The sequence below is a fragment of the Megalops cyprinoides genome, chromosome 1 (assembly GCF_013368585.1).
Source record: "Megalops cyprinoides isolate fMegCyp1 chromosome 1, fMegCyp1.pri, whole genome shotgun sequence".
NCBI lineage: Eukaryota > Metazoa > Chordata > Actinopteri > Elopiformes > Megalopidae > Megalops > Megalops cyprinoides.
The window spans coordinates 14,030,149-14,049,140 of record NC_050583.1 but is presented as its reverse complement, the minus strand read 5'-3'; the positions used below and the strand labels follow the sequence as shown (position 1 = coordinate 14,049,140).

The window sequence follows — 18,992 nt, the reverse complement described above, 5'->3', positions numbered from 1 at the left end:
CTCTGATGAAGCGGGATCCACCGAAACTGTGCGCCGACACAATGACACCAACAACACGAAATTGCGGTTAATTAAAGATGTATGAAGGCGTTTCCAGAACTTAAATCATCCCCTTCTGGACCGAATTCTCAGGCCAGTTGCTTGCATCCTTAGTCCTCTCTGTGGCTCTGCAGCAGCGTGAATTTATCAGCTGAAATCCACAGGACGGTGTAATAGTGTGACCCCTAGCGTGCCACAGGGGGTCCGTGGGGCTGTGTAATGGTCCAAACTCCAGTGTTTGGTGGGGGGGGGGGGGGGGGGGGGGGTCCAGGGCTTTGTGTAACAGTGTGAACCCCAGCCTTCTGGAGGGGGATCCGTGGCAGTGAGTCTGGCTCGGCGTGCCCGGGCTCTGGGTTCACTCAGTCTCCTCCTCCTTCACCTGCTCCAGCAGCGTCTGCGGGGCTTCCGGCTCCTTGACTGGCGGCTCAGGCGGCGCGGGAGGGCCCGAATCCACCTCCGCCTCCACCTCCTCCTCCTTCACCTTCACCGCAATTACTGTGGAACACAAGAACACGCACACACACACACACACACACACAAATAAGCAGGCGCTGAGGCATCGCACGCTGTTACACACACACACATACAGCTACGTGTGCATTTAACAGAGATGCAGATTCACAAATTGTTCTGTTTCCATTTTGAAGCACTCTTTATCTGTGGCCTTGCTGTGTCCACGCCTAGACCCCGACGGGCCTCACTCACTCTCTTCCTCGATGGGCTCACTCTTGGGCTCCAGCAGGGCAGGAGGTGCAGGGGGCTCAGGGGGCTCAGGGGGCCGGACTCGGGGCGGGGGCCGGTTTTTGGCGATGAGATTAGCCAGCTTCTTCTTCACCAGCCTCTTCTCTGAAACAGACGGAGACAGGGATGATTAGAGAAAGGGAAGCAGAGGACAGAAAACTCATGAGAAAGAGTGGCAAAAGAAACCACAGCACAGGAGGAAGAGGAATGATAGTCAGGTACAAGACGGTAACAGTGCAGGTTTGGGTAAAAAGACGTACTCTTTTTACCCAGGGGTTTGTGCTTCTTTGGCTGTTTATCTTCTGATGCAGGTTCTGAAAATAAAGAGAGAGGGGGGTAATGAAATGATTTAGTCAGGATTTTTATAGAGAGAATACATGCATAGAGTCACTTATCACTGTATCCATCTACCTACACTGATCTACATATACACATACATATACAGTACACATTTATTAGACACAACCTTCATGGCTGAACAACATTAGGGCATTAATCGCTACTGATTTAGCTAACAAGTCTCACATCAGATAGCGCACTGATGCTGTTAGGCTTGTACTTACCCTCAGCTATAGGGGGCTGCAGCTGGTACCCTGTGATCTCACACCACCCCACAGGGTAGATGTCCGGGGACTGGCAGTCCACCCACTGGTCGAACTCGGGCTCCCAGCCGTCAAAGTGCACGAGCAACAGGCGGCCGACGCAGCGCTTCACGGTGGCCACACAGACGAGGCGTGGCTCCATCAGGTCCACCGCCTCCAGCTTCATCCGGGGGGCGAACCCGTGGCCCGGACAGTCCTGCGGGGACAGGGGACACTGAGCTGACATTTCAGGGACACAGCCTCATGCTCAAGGAGGTTTACGCCTGTTTTCCTGTGCAAGGAATCAGGTGACTTTTTTTGTCCTCTGGAAACAGCTTTGCTATGGCACATTACAACATATCACTCTGTCATCGCTTCTGTGCTTGAAGTGTAGCAATTGTTGTTGTGATTTACCACACAGTGGGGATAGCGGCGTAGCATAGTGATAAGGAGCAGGGCTTGTAAATGAACGGTTGTGTAGTGAAGGGCAAGAGAAGTCACCCCACCCGGCCTCAAACCCAGGTCTACAGGGTACCAAACCGGCAGCTTGACCGCAACGCCAAAGAGCCAGGCTCGTTGGTATGGCAGTCAGAGCGCATACTCAGCCGTAGTGACAGCCCTGTCACAGGTTGCTGGTTCAATTCCCCACCAGGGCACTGCTGCTGTACCCTCGGGAAACCCAGAACTGCCTTAGTAAGTTTTCACACAAATAACATGTAGAAATTGCAACCTATGTAAGTCGCTCTGGATAAGAGCGTCTGCTGAACGACAAAAATGTAATAATGTAATGTAAGTGTGTATAAATATATGTGCATATGTAGAGAGATGTTGAGAAAACGCAGAAAAATGTTGAGACAGCTTGCTCTTACCGTCTGGAAGAGTCGTGCTGGGGCAGCCACAGCCCCAGTTTCCTCCAGGTACTTGGCCCAGGTGAAAGTGGCCTGGCTGTACCCTAGCAAACAAGAGATACACTGTGGTTCATACGCATGTTCACGCTGACTATAGCGGCGGTGTGCAGTTCAGCAATAGGAGAACACATTTCCATTGACTGACTGCAGTGGACAGCAACTGTAAGAGACACAGAGAGGAGTGAAAGAAAGAAGAGACAGTTTGAAAGAAAGAAAGAAAGGAAGGAAGGAGAGAGTCAGACTGAAAGAAAAAAGGGAAATAAAGAGAGAGTCAGATTAAGAGGGAGACAGAAATAGTGTGTGTATGTGTGTAAATGAGAGAATGAGAGAGAGGCAACAGGGTCAAAGGAACCCGCTAGGACTCTTACACAGGACACAGGTGTTGCATGCGACTAAAGGGCTACGGAAATAACGGTCTGAATGGCTAATGGCTACTGAAATAATGGAGAGAGAGCATGCAGGGGGCAGTACCAGGGGGCAGTGTCAGGGGAATCTTGTTCTTATGGCAGTGCCCCGTGGGCATAATGGCATGGGAGGTGGCGTGGTAGCAGAACCAGTCTGAGCCGTCCCCAATCTCCATCCCATCGATCCCTACCATCAGGTACCCGTCCAGCAGCACCTGGGAGAGGGACCGAGAGCACAGAGCCGTACAGGGCAACTGTCACTTTCACACGTTACAGATCACCCAACTACAACAAAACGACATCTATTTAATTAATCCATTTCAATCACACTGTGAAACAAAAAAAGGCATTCATATAGTTTTTGTGAGGCATGCATAACACTGTATTTACCATAGCATAACGTCTTTATAGATCAGTAATAAGCGTGTATGTGGGATTTTTGATCAGCAGACTGAGCTTTGGTCAAGTGACATCGTGTGACATCAAGAAGCGCACTTATGGCACCCTTCTTAAAGTCCTGAATGTGTTTGTGTACAGTACACACATTGTATCACATAGAGCAGGAGCCGTGTGTGGGGGACATGTAGGGTGTGGGATACCTTGCGCACAGAGGCCACGCAGATATTCCCCAGGTTCAGAGGGTCAATGGCCTCCAGCTTCATCCCCTCCTCAAAGAACCCCCCCTCCATGTACACGGTCCGCACCTAGGACACACCCACAGGTATATCACACAACATGCTCATATTACATCACATTATCGTCATGTGGCGGTAGCTCGTATCCAGAGCGACTTACATAGGTTACTTTTAGCCATTTATACAGCTGGATATTTACTGGGGCAATTCTGGATTAAGTACCTTGCCCAAGGGTAAACCAACAGTGCACCAGTGGGGATTTGAATCAGCAACCTTTCGGTTACAAGCCGTGCTCTTTATCACTACGCTACACTGCCACACTCTGCCCCAGCTACTCATAAGAAACATATACACATATACAACATCACACAGGCACACAGTTACATCACAAAGCACACTACTTGTTTGTAACATAGATATGCGCAAAGATGCAATACAGATGCTTGTGCAGACAGAGACGCACACCCACCCTTGCACTCACAGTTCCAGCAAGCACATATGCGGTCCCCATGTCTACATACAATACCAGTCAAAAGTTTGGACACACCTGATTAAGATAATGGGAAATGTGGATTCAAAGACAATTTGATCTAAAGATTTATGCTTAAATGACTGAAGTTTGTATCTTAGACAAATATAAATAATGAAGTTGATAGCTATGTATGAATTTCTTTTTTAATTTTAATTTAATTTTAAATTTAAATTTTTTGGCTACTTTGAAGAATCTAAAATATATTTATATAAATTTAGATTTTATTTATATTACAATACATTCATTTGTTTAACACGCTTTGGTCAGTGCATAATTCCATTTGTGTTATTTCATGTCTTTACTATTATTATAAAATGTGGAGATTAGCAAAAATAAAGAAAAACTCTTCTATGAGTAGGTGTGTCCAAAGTTTTGACTGGTACTGCACACACAGATAGAACATCACAAAGGCACACAGTCACATCACAGAGCACACTACTCATCTGTAACATAGACATGCACACAGATGCTTATCCAAAGCGACTTACAATACGAGGAATACATTCAAGCTACAGTATGAAAGGAGGCCTTGTAGTAGGCGCGAAGTGCTAAGGGAGCTGTAAGGGATAAAGCAAGACATTGCAGACAGAAAGGTGAACCGATAAGTGCTATAAGATAAAGTGCAACAGAATAAGGTAAGGGTTAGAAATGTTAGCATGTTAGGCGAGAAGGTGAGTTTGGAAGAGGTCTTCAAGAGATTCTTGAAGATAGAGAAGGACGCCCCTGCTCTTATAGCCTTTGGTAGCTCGTTCCACCAACGGGGAACTGCCTGCGAGAACTGCCTGGACTGGGCTTGCCTTGTGCATAGGGAAGGCAATGCCAGGCGATGTTCATGCGAGGAACGCAGTGATCGATTGGGAGTATAAGCCATTAAGACGGAGTTCAATTAGATGGGAGCGGAGCCGGCAAACACTCTATAAGAGAGCGTTAGTGACTTGAACTTTATACGGGCGGCTACTGGTAGCCAATGGAGCTCGATGAGTAGCGGTGTGACGTGAGCCTTTTTGGGTTCATTAAAAACCAGAAGCGCCGCTGCATTCTGGATCATCTGTAAGGGTTTCACGACACATGCTGGTAGGCCAGCGAGGAGAGCGTTGCAGTAGTCGAGGCGAGAAATAACCATAGTCCGTACCAAGAGTTGGGTGGTGTTGGGTGGAGTTAGGTAAGGCCTGATTTTTCGTATGTTGCAGAGCGCAAAGCGGCATGAGCGAGAGATCGCAGCAATATGGTCAGACATGCCTTATGTGCAGACAGACAGGCACACCCATGCTTGCACACACAGATCCAGCAAGCACACATGCGGTCCGCATGTCTACAGACACAGTCGGCTCTCTGACCTTCTTGAAGAGGTGGGGTACACTATCACAGTAAATCTTGCGGAACGTTGGGTGGCTGCTCATGTCAACACGCTTGTCTACACCAGGGGAAAAACGAACAAAACAAAAAACAAAAAAACCTGAATTCACACATCCTTCCCTCTCTCCTTCACAATATTATTTTCAACATCTGTGACCAGACATGCTCTAGCATCACACGTCCTCACTCTCTTCTAGCCATTTCATTATGAAACGTGAACATAAATGAATGACCAAAATCCCAAAGCCTTCTTTTTAAAATAAGTCCAGTATCCAATGCAGTAATAATGTGTAATATACCTTGTGCTGCAATACACTAGCTTCCGTTTCAGTTCGGATTTAATAGTTGAGCCCCACGAACACCCCTCCCTCTCCCCTGAGTCCGTACCGGCGCTCTTGATCTTGTGACCCACTTTGCGGGACCAGCCCATGGGGTGCAGCAGCGGGCTCCACATGTGGCACCAGAAGTCGGACATGGCCTCCCCTCCGGCCTCCAGGCCGCCGTCCTCGTACAGGAGCCGCAGGCGCCCCCCGATCACTGTGTCCACCACCGCCGAGCGGGTCTGGCTCACCATGGTGCGGTCCACCACCTCCACGCGCATGCCCTGCCGGAACGGGTGCTTCATGCTCTCCGCCATCTGAGAGAGAGAGAGAGAGAGAGAGAGAGAGAGAGAGAGAGAGAGGGAGAGAGAGAGAGAGAGAGAGAGAAAAAGAAAGAGAGAGAGAGAGAGAGACAGGGAGAGACAGAGAGAGAGAAAAAGAGAGAGAGAGAGAGAGAGAGACACGGAGAGAGAGAGAGAGAGAGAGAGAGAGAAAGAGAGAGAGAGAGAGACACAGGGAGAGACAGAGAGAGAAAAAGAGAGAGAGAGAGACAGGGAGAGAGAGAGAGAGAGAGAGAGAGAGAGAGAGATAGGGAAAGAAAGAGAGAGAGACACAAAGAGAGGGAGGTCAGTACACAGAGGCACACACAAACTGCTCTAAATAGCTGATTACAGTCCATAGAAAGAGACATATGTTCTGATTCTGCATATGTATATGTTCTGATTTCTTGTATCTGTCGATGTATAGGTATATGTTCAGTATATGTTCTGGTTTCTTCTTCTGTATGTAATGACTGCTTTGGCAATACAAGTGCCTATTTGTCATGCCAATAAAGCACTTTTGAATTTGAATCTGACAGGGAGGGAAAGAGCATAAACAAATAGAAGAATACAATCTGTAGACACTCAGAGAGGAACACTGTCTAGAAAGACACACAGAGACAGGACAGAAGGAGGGAGGGGTCAATCCACTTTAGCACATACACACACCCACCGAGAGAGGCGATTACAGTCCACAAACACAGAGAACGAACCAGCCTGCACACAGTCAGAAAGGAATGCTGTCCACACACTAAAGTGAGAGGGAGTGGTATACCGAAAACACATTTACTGTGAAGGGTGATTCATTTTAAGTTCTAGTCGTTCTATTGAGACGTTCACACACTCCTTTATATGAAAACAAAAATGTTTGAGGAGCGCAGGTGCTGAGGTCACAGAGTCACTTAATTCAAGCGGGACTCTGTTCAGAGTGTCCTAGAAAAAGTTCCGCACTTAGTTAAAATCTATGGTTTGTTTACGAACAACTCTGAATCCATTCAAGAGCGTGGGCAGTTCTGAAAGGCCAACCTTCTACGGGTCGGAAAAAGAATGAAAGCTATCAAGATGATTCAGACGATCTTAGCTTTAAGAAGTGTAATGCTGAGTGACTGAGCCAGGTCACTGCACAAAACATCCACATGATCAGCTGCACCTTAATGTAGAAGTCGACAGGCAGGGTGCAGGCTCCTACTAGCCTCTTCATCAGGTAGGTCTTCCAGTTCTTAATGCGCTGGTGCACCGCTGGAGAGGAGAGAGGGAGAGACACACACATTACTCCAAAATCACTCCACTTTAGAGGGCGCTACTGTAAGACACAGAGTAAAGGGCAGGAGAGTAGGTTTCTATCACTTTCACAAGAGGATGTGACACGCTCTCTCCAAAATGGAGGGATTGTTACCACATTCCTCAGTTCCTCAGCGTTAAAGAACAACACTGTACTTAACGCTGTATTTATGACTGTTCTTAGATACACTTTGTCCTGCTGCCGTAGGTGACATACCTCCCATATTGCACTGTACCTCACACTGCCATTCAGTTCTAAAGCAGCTAAGTGTGTCCTTTGGCCTTAAGAGGTGCTGCACTGATGTTACAGAAAGCTGGCTGTTACAGCTGAGGACATCTCACTGTGCTGCTTTGCACTGTATGACTGGGGTATATATGCGGCGCCGCCCTGGTGGCATAGGCAGGGAGCACTCACACTGCGGAGGCACCAGCAGCTTGCTGTTGACAGCGCACCAGCCGATGGGGTGGATGTCCACGGTGCCCAGGTTACACCAGAAGTCATGGGTGCTGTCCTTCTCGAAGCCCTCGTACCGCAGGAGGGCCTTGTAGCCTGAGAAAAATGCAGGGGTGACAGAGTAGGAGAATCACATATTCACATACACAAACCATCACATCGCTCAGTCTAATGCACTTATCACCAAGGCATGAACCACCAACCAACATACTGAATGCATTTCAATCATCAGTTACTAGTTGTAACATCAATAATGTGTAGAAAGGCATGGATTCCCGCTGCTACACTTGTATATACTTATATTTTACATGCACATTTGTCTGTTCTTTATTTGTATGTAAGTGTGTGTTTTATATGGTTTTGTACCTGCAATTGAATTTGAATTTGCAATTGAATTTGAATTTGAATGAGCCCAAGCAGGATAAATGCTGTTTTGCTTGATTATTTGACCATTAATTAATTCATCGGGTGATTTCTTTGCCCTCGCGTGGTGCTGGCAGTCTAATGCCTCTGTGTTTTCTGGGGTAGACAGAGAGGAGTGTGGGGACAGAGACCGGAGTATCCCACAGGAGGACAGGGGAGGGACAGTGACCACAGCATCCCACGGGAAGACGGAGGGGACGGGGGGACAGGGGATGACAGGGGACGGGGGGGCAGTGCTGCCATTGTGACTCTGCTCTGTCTGTCACTGACTGACCTGCGAGGCGAACGATGGAGGCGATCCAGTACACCTTACTGGGCAGCACCGCGTCATTGTTCAGAACCTCCACCTTCAGCCCCACCGAAATGTCATCCCACTGAGCGTACAGGGGCACCTGGGGGCAGGGGGTGGGGAGGCAGATTGGGAGTTCAGAGTTCACACCACTTTAGGCATCCAAGATTTCAAAGAGATTTAATGAAATGTAAGCAATGACACACCAGATTTGCAGAGTGTGCATTTCTAAATATGGAGCCAATCTCTGCTTTCCACATTCAGAAGTACTCAGAGGGCTGTTTAGAGCTGGGCTGCAAAAAACTGTACAGAGCCTCCCCGATTAACTCAGACGGGCCTCATCTCAACAGACTCACATGTCTGAAGCAGGACACAGGGGCAGCATTGTAGCCGGTCTCTTTCAGGTAACTGCCCCAGTCAAAGCCCACAGCAACTGCTCAGAAAGAAGAAGAGCTCAGGTGTGACACAGGTAAAATGAAGGTGAAATGCAAACTTTAACTCATCGCATGAGTTCGCATAATGCCATGTTCTGCTCCGTGCATCCGCTGAATGCCGTCTCTCCATTCTCTGTGTCAGCAGAGACCTACCTTTGACCTTAACGTGTCTCACCAGACATCCATTGCATGAAATATAGCTTGAGTTTGTTTTGGTATATGTGTAAGTATTTGGGAGCTTGCTTTCAACAGACAGCATACAGTGATGCTTGTGTATGTGTGGGTATGTGTGTGCGTGTGTGTATGTACAGATCAGCCTCACCATCCTGCCCAGTGGCGGTCCCATCCAGCAGGTGGCCGATGCCCTGGGAGTGGAGGAAGGCCCCGATCTTGGATGACCAGGCAGCCTTGTGCAGCACCTTGGCCTTCTTCGTGGGCGGCTTCCCCTGGACACACGGCACACCGACCTCACTAACCCCACCCAGCAGGAAGGAGGAGGCCACCGCAAACACACTGGGCCGTGCACGTGCTGCTGCCTAAAGCGCCTGCTCTACGTGCTCTACGTGAACCGGAATACCTACGCTCACCTGCAGTCCTCAGCCGGACTATGATGACTATGTTTAATTTCTGATAAAAAAAAGGACGCTGTCTTCATCTGAGAGCCACTTCTAGAGGCTCTAATTTTGCTATCCTGGCTGGCGGCCAAGTGGAGTTTGGATGGACTGCAATCAAGGGCTTCCCTGACACTACCTGAACTGCCTGTTCCACACTAACCCTGCTACGGAGTGACAGTGAGGACAGAGAGAACAGGGAGAGGGTGGGTCTCTCTCTCGCTCTCTCGCTCTCTCTCTCTCTCTCTCTCTCTCTCTCTCTCTCTCCTGTATACAGTCTGTTCTATACACGCTGGGCTACAATATTCACACTGACCTGGGAACAGCAGGCCAAGCCCAAACTCACTGTGTGATTTAATGCAGTAATCTAAAACAGAAGCCATTACAGAAATATTGGCGATGCATCAATTTCACACTGTACTGAACTGTCCTGTGGAGTCCTCTGCTGTCCTTTCTGTGAGACTGCACACTACACTATAACACATAGGGTTCCATGGTGTAATGGTTAGCACTCTGGACTCTGAATCCAGCGATCCGAGTTCAAATCTCGGTGGAACCTAAGCTTTTCTGTTTATGCGCCATTGATGTAGACCATTGCATTGTAACACACATTGTAATCACAACAAACACCTCAGATTGGCAGTTTCTCAAGATTCATAACATGTATGGGGTGGCAGTGTAGCATTGTGGTTAAGGAGCAGGACTCATAGCAAAAAGGTTGACAGCTCAGTGTCCTGCTGGGACACTGCTGCTGTACCCTTGAGGAAGGTACGTAACCTAGAATTGCCTCAGTAAATATCCAACTGCATACATGGATAACATGTAAAAAAAACTGTAGCCTATGTAAGTCACTCTGGATAAGAGCGCCTGCTAAATGCCAATAACATAATGTAATGTAATGTAATGCCCTCTTGGCCCCACCCTCCCTGCTCCCCCTTACCTGCAGCCGCGCCAGTATGGAGGCCTTCTTGGAGTTGGAGGAGTACGAGCGTGAGCAGGAGACACTGCAGAAGCGCTTGGTCTTGGAGAAGAAGGTGTCTCTGGTGCCCACTATGCCACACATCTCGCACACCGCTGGGTGAGCAGGGAGGAGACAGACAGTGACCAGGATTATTCAGTGTTCTGACTGACCATCCCCTACCTCTACACAGCTCAACACAGCCGCTGATCAGTTCTTTCAGAGGTGCAAAACAAGGCAAGTCTGATATACAGAATATCTCTCACTCACCTGCAATCTCTCTATATTAGATTTACATTATTAATATATTACATTATAAATGTGCATAACAGACACCTTATCCATATAGACATCTTATCCGTGACTTACATGATTTGACACAAATCCTACAGGAAAAACTGCAATTTTTCTCCCTAGATCCAACATTTTTCAAAACCTGAGACGTCAACTTCCAGCATGATGGTAAAATTACTTGTGTTAAAAAAGAGCACTGTAACCCTCGGTACATTCTTCTTTCACTCATTTCATATTCTATCATTTTTCAGATGACAACAAGCAGTAACACTGCAATTCAAACGTGTTCAGTATACACTTGGTACACAGTTACGCCATTTTTTCAGCCGTCCTTAAGAGAGAGAGAGTAATTGTTTTGATATTGTGTGACCCTGAGACTGTGCCTAACTTTGAAGTGAAGGAAATTAGTGTTTGGAAAACTTGCATATTTCCTTGGTATATAAAGCTAAACACTAGTTGTCATATTACTATATTATACAATGATACACAAAACAGACCCAAGACACATGCATGTTGTAAACATATTCCACAGGGATTGAATAAATATCAAATGATATATACTTGATATATATCATTTGATATTTATCCCCCCCCCCCCGGCTCTTTCTTTGTCTCTAGTTTGCAGTCCCCAACCTCTTCCCCTCCTCACCAGGCTCATCCTCCTTTGGCGAAGACTCTTTGGCGGGGGAGGGGACCTCCTGGGTGGAAAACGGGACCATCTCTCCTTGAGAATTCCCTGCACCCGCCTCATTTTCCTCCTCTTCCTCATCATCTTCCTCTTTCTCCTCTTCCTCTAGGACACCTGTATCCATCTGCCAGGGGCCACCTGGACCTGTGGAGTCTTCCTCCTGCACAAGGTGAGAAAAGATTTATAAATGGGGAGGACCTGCTCAACAAGCAGACAGCCATCTGCAGGATGGCTCTAATGCTTCAGTATCTATACGGCTCCTTGCCACTGAATAAACCTTTTTATTGAGTCACTCTGGATAAAGGATCTACCAAATTAATACACTCAATGTAAATGCATTAAAAATAACAAAACTTGAATAGTTGTACTCCAAATTCATGTTTCCAATCTGCATTCCAACTGCTGGAATAATATTCTTTTCTTGATTATAATGCTGAACTAAAAGATGAAGTTGCACATAGCTGGTTATGTATAACTTCCATTTATTTACGATTTTATGAATATCTAATTTAAATGTTTAAATATTGCAATTGGGGTTGTGCCGGGTCACCAATCAAATAAACACTACTCTCCGCTTTATGTAAAAATACATTCCAAGTTGCACCAGAGCATTCATAATACATTGACTGCAAAATCCCTTCTACCATCTTTTTGTCTTTACTATAACACCACTGTGGTTTGTTTTATACATCCAAGCATCTTAAATATGATCAATCACCAACACGATGGGTGATCAAGTCAATCCATCCACGTGACAAATAAATGGCAAAAAGAAAGTGTTTGATGTCAAGCAGGAAGCATGCTGGTAACTGTCCACAGAAGGTATCTACATGAAATTTACAGAAAGCCATAACAGTGTTTGCAGAGTGTTACGAAACAAAATCAAGGACATTGCTGAACTTATGTCCCGCGCTCCACTGATAGTATAAATATACTGTACTAGTGCCAAGGTAAAAAAAAATTGTCTTGTGCATGAGACAAACAGTGCTCTGGTAACTGATCATTATTTTTAAAACTGTATTCAAACTCGGAGGTGGTTTTTCCTTGCTAAGGCACAGATCAGCCTCACTTGGGACAACTATTTTCCAGATCTTAAATCCTCAGTTTGCTCAATTTGTTCAGAACCTCCTCTCTGACTGGGGAAACACATGCACCCCTAAATCGGAAACTGGCAGGACTGCTTGCAATCAGGGGGTCATGCTCGCTATAAAGTGTCAAATCGAGAGCAGTGATTTCACTTACAGTCTCGTGATCCCTCGATTCGACAGCCCCGTGACGCCTCCTTCCTTTAAGGGAGCAAGCGGTGCAGTCGCAACCATCACTATCGCAGGTGGGACACGGGGGACGTATGAACACGGTCGGAACCGCCCCGTCCTTCAGTTTCAAACACGACTTTGAGTTGGCGCCCTTTACCGCCGCCGCGGGCTTCGGTTCGAAGCATTCCTTGCCGAAGTGGTCGCTGCACAGGTGTGAGGTGGACTTCCCGACCCAGTTAGTCCGAGTCCTCTGGACCTGCTTCTCCCATTTGCGATATTCCACAGGGTCTTTGGGGAACTTGAACAGGGTCACGTTGTCTTCATGCGTCTTTCCACAACCATACGCCACACACCGGTTCGGCATTTCTTCCGTTCTCCCCGTTTGATCTACCTCGACCAGAATATGTAGAATACGCCTAGGCGGAGCTTCTTTGTGTCTCTGATGACATCGCAGTCACCTTCACAGAAATATTGTTTGTGAACCCCAGAGCAAAATCACAATTCAGCTTTAGCTGAAAAATCAGTCAGATCTAATCCATTCAATGTCGTGGTATTTCAATCAAGCGTATCAATTCAGTTCAAGTCGGACAAATCCAAACGCCTTTACAAACTAGAATTGCATTATGAGGCTTTTATCGTTGTGATGACTACGTACAAGGATGAATTGAGACCACTACTTGTGAATAACACTTTCTCATGCTGGCTCTTAGTGAAAATATTTGCGTAAAAATATTCGATAATGAGATAAGGCATTTATAACAGCATTTTATGGAGAAAGACTCCATCTTAAGGGGAAAAACCCTAACAACACTTAAGATAAGCACTGATGATTTAGTATCGTCTCTACTCTCAGTCTCACCTTCCTGTATGCACTTTTTTAAATTGCTCTGGAGAAGATAATCTCCTAAATGTGTAAATGTTAATATAACAATACACTGCGTGTGACAAGTTCAGTCTTTTTTGTACAACACATTAACGAATGGGGGTATGCTGTTGAATACAACTTATCAGCCATATCAGTGTAGTCGATAAACTTTAAAATATTTCTTCTGGTTTAATATCAGTACCATTTCTTAGCATTATAAACAACCTGCATATGATTCATATAGGCCTCTGATCCCTGACCTACATCTGTCCTACATCAACCGTTGTATAGTATGTTCATAGGCAAACCTTTGTGCTCACCGGTATTAAAAGGCTGCTATTCTTTACTACTGTTAGGACTATTAACAATACAAATGAGAAGCACTGTCCAAATAAAACAGCTCGGAGCTCGATCTGAAACAGAGCTATAAACATCAAGCCCTTAAAGTCACTGACATGTGTTCATCTCGCCAGAGCCACTACCAACTTACACTTAGCAAGATTTTAGAACTGAATCTTTATGAAACCACAGAACGAAACACTTCAGGTATCATACGGCTTGTTGATCATTTCTGGATTGCCGTCGTGTAAATGGTTTAAATATATAGATATTTATATATTCTCAGACAGACCCATTCATACAACAGTAAGCTAAAGTTAGCTAAACTGGTTGCTGCTTCAAAGCCCTACCGTCTCAGTTGCTTACCCCGTAGTTAAATGAGTACTCAGTAGAACTGCACTGAATTTCTACTTTATACACAAAGACAGTTAGCCAGCAAGCAATACAGAGATATACATATAGCCTACACACATCTCTTTCTCTTCACATACTTTTAGCTAGACCTGCTACTCGAGGTACACCATCCCTAGCAAGCCAGCATGTGAAAGACAGCTCGACTTATGCTTATCAAGTGAAGTCATTTTAAAACCTGTCAAATCATTTCTAAGAGCTATCTTATAACAGCAGACCACCCAGTTACCCGAACCTGAACGCATGATCCCAGTGTTGGATCTCCATTTCTGTTGTTGTCTTACGGGCTATCTACAGTAGCCGTTCCTCCAGCTAGATTTTTCATTCTGAGCAGTTACATACACAAATCTTAACGTTATCATGAAAATAATTTTATCTTCTAACATCTGCACTGAAAAATATCAGTGTAACTCGTTTCAGACATAAAATAAACATACATTACTTAAATAGATGACAATCTGTTAGACGTACCCACTCCATGTTGAGTCCACGCCAGTCGGGTTAGTCGTTCATCATTGGCTACGCGCGAAATCCACTGCTCCAATCAGGAAAATGTTTGCGCTTTAAACGGAATTGACGGTTTCTGGTAAATGTAGTTTCTTGCCACACATAGCGCGTAGCAATAAATGGATTATTGAAGATATGTTTTTGTTCACCATTAAAACAAGCAATGCGTTTGAAGAAAGGCTCCTAAAATTCTGACTCCAATGACCAGGCACTGTCTCAAAGAATGACTTCAATCATTACGAGTTTAGTACTACACAGTATATATTTATTGTTATTTCCCCTTTACTCGTATAGGGTTCCATGGTGTAATGGTTAGCACTCTGGACTCTGAATCCAGCGATCCGAGTTCAAATCTCGGTGGAACCTGAACTTTTCTTCTTATGCGTTGTTGATTACCATTGCATTGTAACACACATTGTATTCACATTAAACACCTGAAATTGGCAGTCTTAAGATTCGTAATATGTATATAGTCGTTCTGCGGGAGAAGTTCATTCACTTGTTTATTTTAAAGAGACAGTTTCTGTCTTTTCGACCATTTTTACAACTCATTGTATTTTTGGAATAAGCTAACATAACTATATAAATAACGCTGATCTCAAGAAACGTCGCCGATCCTTTTTCCACCAGTGAACCACACAATGCATACACTACTTCCTACTCGTCTTTTCTTGATTATTTTTTGTTTAACACGTCATAAAAAACAACAGAAACTACAGAAAATATCGCGAGGATTTCAGTTAAAACAGATACACTACCAAGTGCAAAAGAAACCCAGGACCTTGGTGGCTTCCCCTTGCATCAGAGATTGTGCTTGCTTAAATACTTATGTAGGGCAGTCAGTCAAGTTTTCTAGAAGAGAGGTGAGTTAAGCTCAGTTCAGGAGAGCACACTCACTTCAAGCTTTCTGAGTTCACAATCAATACGTTGTTTGCAGTCATGTGATTCCAATGACGCGCGAAATCCAGATGGAGGGCAGGAAGTGAAAAGCAGTGACTTTAGACATTTCTGACTCATCTCCGCACTCCAATTTTGTTTGGGTTCATTTTCATTTTGGAAATAAGAGAGATGGGTAGTTAGTCTGGTTTATAAAGAACTGTTATCTTAATGCTACCTCACCTTTTTTGATGTAACTTTTGAATATTAGGCCAGTTCTTTCTCCTGATGATGTCTATGTTCAGGCCTACTAGCAGTGGAAAACCGTGGGACGTCTATTTAATGAGTTTTTAGATAAATATATTGGGTTATGGATGTTGAACTTATTCTTACTTATTGCGTTTTGATATGGATTATTACTTCTGAGTTGTGCTGATACAATTAATACAGTTTCAGTTTTAGTGCAACTTAGCCCAAGTAAGTTGTAGTTTACTCTAGTTGACACTTGGTGTTATTGTACCTACTTCTGTTTCTTTTTTCCTCTCTTTATGTCTCTGTCTTTTTTGTCTGTCAATGCCAGGGGGTTAAGACGCCACCCTACTTCCTCTAGGTCCAAACAGAAAACATTCATGGACAGATTTGATGCAATTGATATTTGGAGAGAGAAAAATCCCCAGAGCTGTGTGCATTCCTGGAGTAACAAAGACACTTCCAGACAATCCAGGATATATTATTGGCTTGTATCAAAGTCTGTGACTCACAAGGTCTTGCCAATGTTTATTCAGAATTCGCCATTAACTGACCATTAGGTGATACATATAACAATCAACCTTTTCCATGAGTCAGATCACAATATAAAAAAAGCCGCAATTTGGAAACTAAACAACTCCCTTTTAAAAAATTTTTTCCTTCACAAAAGCATAAAGTCCTTAATTATTGATTACCGCATTAAAGCTTTAATAGAGAATTCTTACTGCCGGAACTGGGAACTGTGTAAATATGAGCTTGGCAAGTTGTTAAGGAAAACTGGTAGCAATCTTGCTAAAAAGAGAAGGGAGCATGAGGATACTAACCCACCTCTCTGGCCATCAGCACTTATCTGATGAGGACAAAAAAGAATACTTTACATAATAAGTTACAAAATGACCTAAATGATATCTATCACATAAAAGTTGTTGAGGGGGCAGCAGTGTAGCATAGTGGTTAAGGAGTGGTTAAGGAGCAAGACTCGTAACTGAAAGGTTGCCGGTTCAATCCCCGCTGGGACACTGCTGCTGTACCCTTGGGCAAGGTACTTAACCCACAGTTGCCTCAGTAAATATCCAGCTGTATAAATGGATAACATTGTAAAGAACTGTAACCTATGTAAGTCGCTTTGGATAAAAGCATCTGCCAAATGAATAAATGTAAAAGCTGAAGGAGCTTTTGTTAGGTAACTAACTGCTGGTTGCAAAGAGATCTGTCATTAAGAGGAAGAATTTTATTGACAAAATCAGGAGTCTCTAGACTTACATACTTGGTGCTCCCCCTGTATATTGATAACTCTCTTGCTAAAAAAATTGATAAGATGTTATTTGATATTCTTTGGAGGAATAGAACACACTATATTAAAAAGTCTGTTATAATGAATACCAATGCATGTGGAGGTATGAACTTTCTTGATTTTACATCTCTTAACAACACATTTAAAATAAATTGGCTTAGGCAATTTTAATACCCCATCATCTATCTGGAACTTTATCCCGCAACATGTTTTCTCAAAAGTAGGCGGTCTCAAGTTTCTTCTAATGTGTAACTATAACATTCATAAAATCCCCATTAAATTGGCTACCTGTCATAAACAAGCGCTTTTAGCTTGGTCCTTAATTTACAAGCATAATTTTTTCTCCACATAAGTATTTAATTTGGAATAATAAAGACATTCTTTATTAAAACAAGTCTCTTTACCTAGAAAATTGGGTGAACTATGGTCATCTGTTGGTCTCTCACCTACTGAATCAGAATGGTCTTCTCCTTAACTATTTTGAATTCTTATCTAAATTTAAATTACCAGTGACACCCAAAGAATTTGCAACCGTTGTTGATGGTATACCTCAAGGGGTTGTGATGTTGTTGAAGAGCCAACAATCATTTGCTGCTTTGCCAAATATACCAGACTTAAACCCGTGTACCTCAGCTATAGGACAGATTTGCTTCTCACCCAGGATTAGTAGGAGCAATAGAGCCATGAGGACCTTGTTCCAGGGAGACATTGTGACAGTTCCTTATGTGATTTCCTATTGGGCTGGGTTCATCGGTGACACCCCTTGGAAGAGTGTTTGGACCCTGCCTTTAAAATATCTTTTAATAAATAAAGTGAGAGAGGTTTCTTATACATAGATATTACCCTGCTAAAAATTTTATTCTTAGAATGAAAAATGATCTGGATAATAAATGCTCTTTCTGTGAAGGGCATCCTGAAACATCTTATTTTGGTTCTGCTGTCATACTGAAAAATTCTGGTCAGATCTACTAATATTTTTATGCACCAGCTTGAAGTATAATTTTGAATTTTCCTTTAAACATGTTTTACTTGGCTTCCATGACTTCAGTCCTGAGGAAAAAGATATATTTTATATTATCAATTTAATCTTTTTATTAGCAAAATACTTTATACACGAATAGTTTATACAAGTATAATAATAGCAAGCCACTCCTCTCTATAGTCCTCAATGATATAAAAATATATAACAGCACAATTCAAACCTCAACAAACCCTAAAGCTGCAAAAACTGTCCTCCTTCTCAACTCTTAAACTTTTCACCTCTGTTAATGATGTTCTCTCTGTCTCTGTGTAGATTTTTTTTTACGTTATCTGTTTGAATATCTGCTGTTGACTGTATCAATGTCACTGTATATGTTAACTCTCCTGGCATCTTTGTAACATGATTCATGTCCATATATTCTGACTGTGAATGTACTGGTTGGTAAATAAAGTTTAAAAACGAAAGTGAAAAGCAGAACGGACGTGATAGAGGAAAGCCCGTGCTGTGCTAGTTCAGACCAGAGTTTCCCAAAACTCTCCTGGAGGACCCCTTGTCCCGCAAGTTTTAGATCTGTCCCTGCTCCAGCACACCTGATTTAAATAATCAACTCGTTATGAACTCCTGAAGCTGCTTAATAACAAACTGATCGTTTAAATCAGCTGTGTTGGAGCAGGGAGAGATCTAAAACATGCGGGACAAGGGGTCCTCCAGGAGAGGTTTGGGAAACGCTGGTGTAAACGATAAGAGAGAAAGGTGTAAACAGAAAATCACAACATATGTCGGACGTGATCCTTATGTTATGAAGAGGAACGATTTTTCAACTGAATTGGAAGACTTGCCTGCTATCGAGGCAGTAGATAAAAGCAACTACCTTATCCTTCAGACATCCTTCTACTCAAGAAAACAAATGGTCTGAGGCATACAACTTGTTTGTTAGCTGGGTCC

At 44.1% G+C, this 18,992-nt stretch overlaps 1 protein-coding gene and 2 non-coding genes across 4 annotated transcripts; 2 read left to right on the top strand and 1 right to left on the bottom strand.

The window, feature by feature from the left end:
• Nucleotides 1–288: 288 nt before the first annotated feature.
• Nucleotides 289–14,644, bottom strand: l3mbtl2 (L3MBTL histone methyl-lysine binding protein 2). Of its 2 annotated transcripts, XM_036534486.1 has the most exons (18): nt 14,611–14,644; nt 12,511–12,982; nt 11,230–11,428; nt 10,269–10,402; nt 9,040–9,163; nt 8,640–8,716; nt 8,269–8,386; nt 7,533–7,667; nt 6,987–7,075; nt 5,584–5,833; nt 5,178–5,254; nt 3,273–3,377; nt 2,741–2,888; nt 2,231–2,313; nt 1,344–1,578; nt 1,041–1,094; nt 745–885; nt 289–534 (listed from the first exon to the last, which is right to left on the bottom strand). In XM_036534486.1, the coding sequence occupies exons 2-18, from the start codon at nt 12,886–12,888 to the stop codon at nt 395–397; spliced, it is 2,487 nt and encodes an 828-aa protein (XP_036390379.1). In that variant the 5' UTR covers nt 12,889–12,982; nt 14,611–14,644; the 3' UTR covers nt 289–394. The 2 variants fall into 2 exon arrangements, with proteins under 2 accessions (XP_036390379.1, XP_036390380.1); XM_036534487.1 differs by lacking the exon at nt 12,511–12,982 and having other exon boundaries at nt 14,611–14,640.
• trnaq-cug lies at nt 9,816–9,887 on the top strand. Its single transcript has one exon. It is a non-coding gene; the product is annotated as a tRNA-Gln (tRNA).
• Nucleotides 14,645–14,940: 296 nt separating the features above from the next.
• Nucleotides 14,941–15,012, top strand: trnaq-cug. The gene has a single exon. It is a non-coding gene; the product is annotated as a tRNA-Gln (tRNA).
• The last annotated feature ends 3,980 nt before the right edge of the window (nt 15,013–18,992 follow it).